We start from the raw sequence: 5,000 nt of genomic DNA on the forward strand, positions 1-5,000 counted from the left end.
TTAATTAAAAGCCCTATTTCTTAAAGAAAAGATTTTGCATTTTATGTTTTTAAAAATAGTTTTACCCGTTTAGTAGTTACATACACAATTACGAAAAAATATTTATTCATTTTTAACCCTAGCCTGGCAAGAGACGGTTGCATTGTTATGGCTGCCTTCTTCCAGTGTCATCTCATGGGTTGAGGTCGACTTGAAATGACACGCCAATCTTCCCTGTTGACGGCTTGCTGACTGCATTCGGCTGCCGACAATCCTGTCCATGTCCTCACATCATCTATCCAAGTTCTTGCTGGCCTGCCTCTTCCTCTTTTCCCCTCAACTCTACCCTCAATAATGTCCTTGTTGACAGTTTGATGTCGTCTTAGGTGTCCAAAATACTTTAGTTTTCTTGTTTTTATTACTTTCATTAGGGTCGGTCTGATATCAAGGATGTCACAGACTTCTTGATTTGTTTTCTTTTCTTTCCAACTGATTTTTCCAAGGCGACGGAAAGTCCACATTTCAAAGGCCTCAATTCTTTTCTCTATTTGTTATTCAGTTGACTGATCCTCGACTTAGCTATAGCAATCCTGTTTTTCACTTCCAGCTCATTCTTTCCGTTGTTGGTCATTGTCTGTCCAATATATTTAAAAGAATCTACTTGTTCGATGTTTTGATTAATAATTTGGACTTCTGCGCTTTTTTCAGGCTTCTTTGATATGACCATTACCTTCGTCTTTTGAACATTCATCTCTAGACCCTTTGCTGTACTGTTCAGGTTTACTTGATTTGCAAGGATCTGTAGATTTGTCTCGTTCGATGCCAACTATACTGTATCATCTGCATATCTCAGATTATTTATCCTCCTACCTCCAATAACAATACCTGGAATGTGCTCGGTTTTACGGAAGATAAACTCTGTGTACAGGTTAAATAGATATGGAGAGAGGATACATCCTTGACGAACTCCTCTTTTAATTGGCGTGAAAGGTGACAGATTGCCCTGAATCCTGATGGCTGATTTTTGGCTGCCTAATATAAACATAAAGACTTGTTTCTGCTTGGCACCAAAATGTGATCCCGACAAGGACTTGGTATTTTTTCGGACTGCTTGATATTTTATTTTTACAATTTGTTTGGCTTTTGTTCAAAAATAATCTGGCAACCCCGATTAAATACCTTGCTTAATTTTGTAGGTGATCGTAGCTTCCAAATCATCTCCGTCAATTGCTAGTATCGGCCCTGGTTTTATTCCAGTTAAAGTCCCCTGAAATGGAACAACGCAAGTATCATGATACCTGAAATTAGATATGAATCCAATAGTAAATGAAGATTATGGATTTTAGCAATTCCAAAATGCGGATGTCAGTAGACGCGTCTGGTTTACCTATAAAAACTTTAAGGATTTACATAGCGCAATATCTAATAAACGTGCTCATAGCACTTTGCTGGGAATCTCAAGCCAACAGTGATACATACCTATTTGTCAGACGAGACATGTTATTCGATAATTTATTTTTTTCTCGACGTGTCTTTATTATCGGAAACATTGTGCATATTACTCAGAATGCATGGGAGTAATAGTAATAGCAAATAAGTAATAAGAAAAATAGATATATATTAGATCATTATGATCTGTCTGTAAACTATTATACATATATCTAGAACCTAGGTAAGTATTTTTTTTTAAATACATCATGCATTCTCACACTTTGAATTTTAAAATTCTTTTTAGAGATAAAATTATAATTGATATTCTTAGTTTATAATATGGAAATTACATATAGGGTGCAGCGTGGCTCACGGTGCGGTCTTTGCTTCGTACCCGATAGGTACGGAGTTCGATTATCCGCTGCGTCGCGTGTCCTTGAACAAGTCACCTCGCCCTAGTTTAATTTGCGGCGCTGCACTGCGGCTGACGCCCGGGTTATTCCAGTTCTCCCTTAGAATAGACCCAAGAGACAAATTTCCTCTATAGGGAATGAGATTAGCGGAAGAGTAGCGTCCCTTGATTGGACGTCACCGGTGGAGAAGTTATTTGTAAACAAACCAACTACAAGCCAAGCGCTCCAAATACAAAATTTATTATTCATATTTCTGTACAAAAAATGCATAACGTTGATTATGATATGCATTTTTGTACAGAAATATGAATAATAAATGTTGTATTTGGAGCGCTAGGCTTGTAGTTGGTTTGTTTACAAATAACTTCTCCACCAGTGACGTCCAATCAAGGGACGCTACTCTTCCGCTAAACTCATTCCCTATAGGATAAATAAAGGTATTTTGATTTTTTTTAATCTTTGTTTTTAACATCAGGAATGAGAGAAATCAAATGTTTGTCCTCATTTTGCAGTTGAGGTTTATCTCCATCTTATTCATAGGGATTATTATTACATTTTATATTAAAATCGAAATTTAAAGGCTAACTAAAAAGTTTTGTTTTAAGAAAAACTATATTTTTTAGTATCCCACAAAGACAATAGATAAATTGCAGAAAAGAGAGCGTTTCTCTTATGTTTTCTGTCAAATTGTAAAGGTTCTTTTACCAATTGCTAAAGCTTAAAATTTGTCAGGATTAGCCTGCATGCAATTTATGTAGAATCGTTCGATCAACTTATTGCTTTCTTGCTCTCGTATTGTCTTTAGGGTTTCACAATAATTGTATTTATAAAACAAAGTGTTGCCATCAGCATAGTTATGCAAAGTGAATTTTAATGAAGAAAATATAATTTAAGATAGTATTAAAAAGTAACGGACCTAAAATCGATCCTTGCGTGACTCCCTGTTCTCTATATTCCCAATTGTTGACCGTGTTTTCAATTTTCAATAACTGTTTAAGGTTCAAAAGATAGCTTTCAATGTGAGAAAATGAGTTTTTGAGACGAAATAAGCAAACAACTTTTCTAAGAGTAAGTTATGTGGTAAGCAATCGTAAGATTTGGGTAGGTCCGGTAAATTTGCAGCAGCTTTTATTATCCATTCTTATAAAACTTTGCGGCTATGTGGTCAAGTGGTATGACACTCGCTTTCGGATCGGAAGGTCCTGGGTTCGAGCCTCGCTCGGCGCATAGTTGAGTCTTTGGAAAAGACACTTTACTCACATTCTCCCACCGTACTCAGGTGTAAAATGAGTACCTGGCCGTAAACAGCGTTGTCTTTGTCCGAAAAATTGTAATATCGCCTAACAGTCGGCATGTCCCGTCCTACAGGTTAAATGTTGTTGACCAGGGACCCCTTGTAAAGCGCTTTGAGCACATTTAGTGGATATTGCGCTATATAAAAGCTCAATATAAGTACAGTTTGGCAGCCAGTATGTTTTAAAGTCACATAGGACATCAAGAAACACTGCATTAAAATGGATATTTAGTTGTCTGCTAATTTGTTTTTTCTTTAAATACCTTAGATATAGCTGACGAAATACTAATTGGTCTCTGGTTTTTCACATCAAGTGAATCATTTTTTTTAAATAGGGATTTTACTTGAGCCCGTTTCAATTTGTTTATAAAAGTACTTGATATTTTAGGGAGTCATTGACAATTTTGCTAATGAGACCATTTACTAATGGGTAGTTTTAGTAGTTTTATTGAAATATAGTCATCTCCAGTTGCCATTTTTTAAATCCATATTAATAATCATGTTCCCTATCGTTTCGGATTTTACTTTTCTAAATTCAAACAACTTTACATCGGGAAGATTGTGTTTGTTTGATTTATTGCCTAGATGGAAGGTATGGTAAAACATTACATTGTTTCCTGTGTCTCTCGCAACGTTGATAAAAAGGTATGATAACTGGACACACATCTTGTATCTTATTTTTTTTTGTTACCATCCTGTTTTAAAGATATCTTTTGCTCTCTAGACACTTTTCCTTGACAAAAAGGGTTTGATTGTAGGCCAAAATTCTTTGTTGTTTTGTCCCCTGTTTCACCTAAGAAATACTTTCTAATGGATCTATTTTTTAGATTTGATATTTTATTTCTTCTTATTTTATGTAGTTTCCATGCTTCCATGCTTAATGTGTTTTTGATATTTATTGTAAGAATTATTTTACGCTAGATCTCGATAGCTTTGCGCAAAAACTTAATCACTTAATGTAAGGCATATTTTTATTTCCAAGATCAGATCTTTGTTTAATTGGAACATGCTTATTTGCAACCAGTATCAGATTATCCGCTAGTTTCTCGTAGTATGTTTCTCATCTTTTTCGTTTTCACGTAAAATGATTCATTTGCAAGAATATATCTTAAAAATTCTTGACATTTTCAGGTTGGAAATGTTTGACGTTTCTGTAATAATATATATTCGAAATTATTTATAATACTGGTTGAAATAAGATTTTAATGTCACTCACCCCTGTGCTAAAATTTAATGGCTTTTCACACAGGTTTGGTTTGTTTGTAATTATTTAGTCAACAATGCAAAAAGGGCTATCAATATTGTTAAAACACGACTCCTTGGTAAGTCTATCATTTATATCAAAAATATCAGATGCCGTTAATTTCTATTACTTTAATAGGTCCCTTGATGTCAAAATTTAAATCACTCACCACAATCAAATTTTCAGAGAGTTCTGCACCTCTGTTCAGCTTTGCAGAATGATTTTTTTTACTGAAATGGTTTTGCTCTATCGCAAGGGGTCTGTAAACTAAAAAGAGAGTATCCATTTGGAGATTCCCAACGTTCTTTAATACACTATAGTTTCTAGATATTTGTTCTCAAGCGCATGAAGTCGGAGGACAACAAGGTCTGCTCTAATCCATGTGGCGATTCCTTTTCCTTTGCTATTCCTGTCTCGTCTCATTATATCTGCCGTTGTTTAAAAAAAAACAAAAACACACAGCATATGCAATGCTAACCAAATAGCACATGCTGCGTTCTTTTTTTTTTAAACTGCGAATTTGAATTCTTCTGTTTTATATAGTGTATTTTGAAATATGTCGTCTATTTTTGTTTAACATGGTCAGTCATGATAGGCTGTTAACGGCCATTTTACATTTTCACTTTACACCTGGGTATGG

The 5,000-nt window shown here is 34.9% G+C and overlaps 1 protein-coding gene across 2 annotated transcripts in view; it reads right to left on the bottom strand.

Moving 5' to 3' along the window:
* The window catches only part of LOC144972768 (protocadherin beta-5-like), a 54,193-nt gene that overhangs the window by 10,624 nt on the left and 38,569 nt on the right, over nt 1–5,000 (bottom strand). For both annotated transcript variants that reach the window (XM_078914384.1, XM_078914383.1), the window contains one exon: nt 1,159–1,246. In XM_078914384.1, coding sequence (XP_078770510.1) covers nt 1,159–1,246 — 88 coding nt within the window. The remainder of the gene's footprint in view (nt 1–1,158; nt 1,247–5,000) is intronic.

The sequence above is a fragment of the Berghia stephanieae genome, chromosome 5 (genome assembly GCF_034508935.2).
Source record: "Berghia stephanieae isolate SIO BIC M18660-M18661 chromosome 5, UCSD_Bste_1.3, whole genome shotgun sequence".
Lineage (NCBI taxonomy): Eukaryota > Metazoa > Mollusca > Gastropoda > Nudibranchia > Aeolidiidae > Berghia > Berghia stephanieae.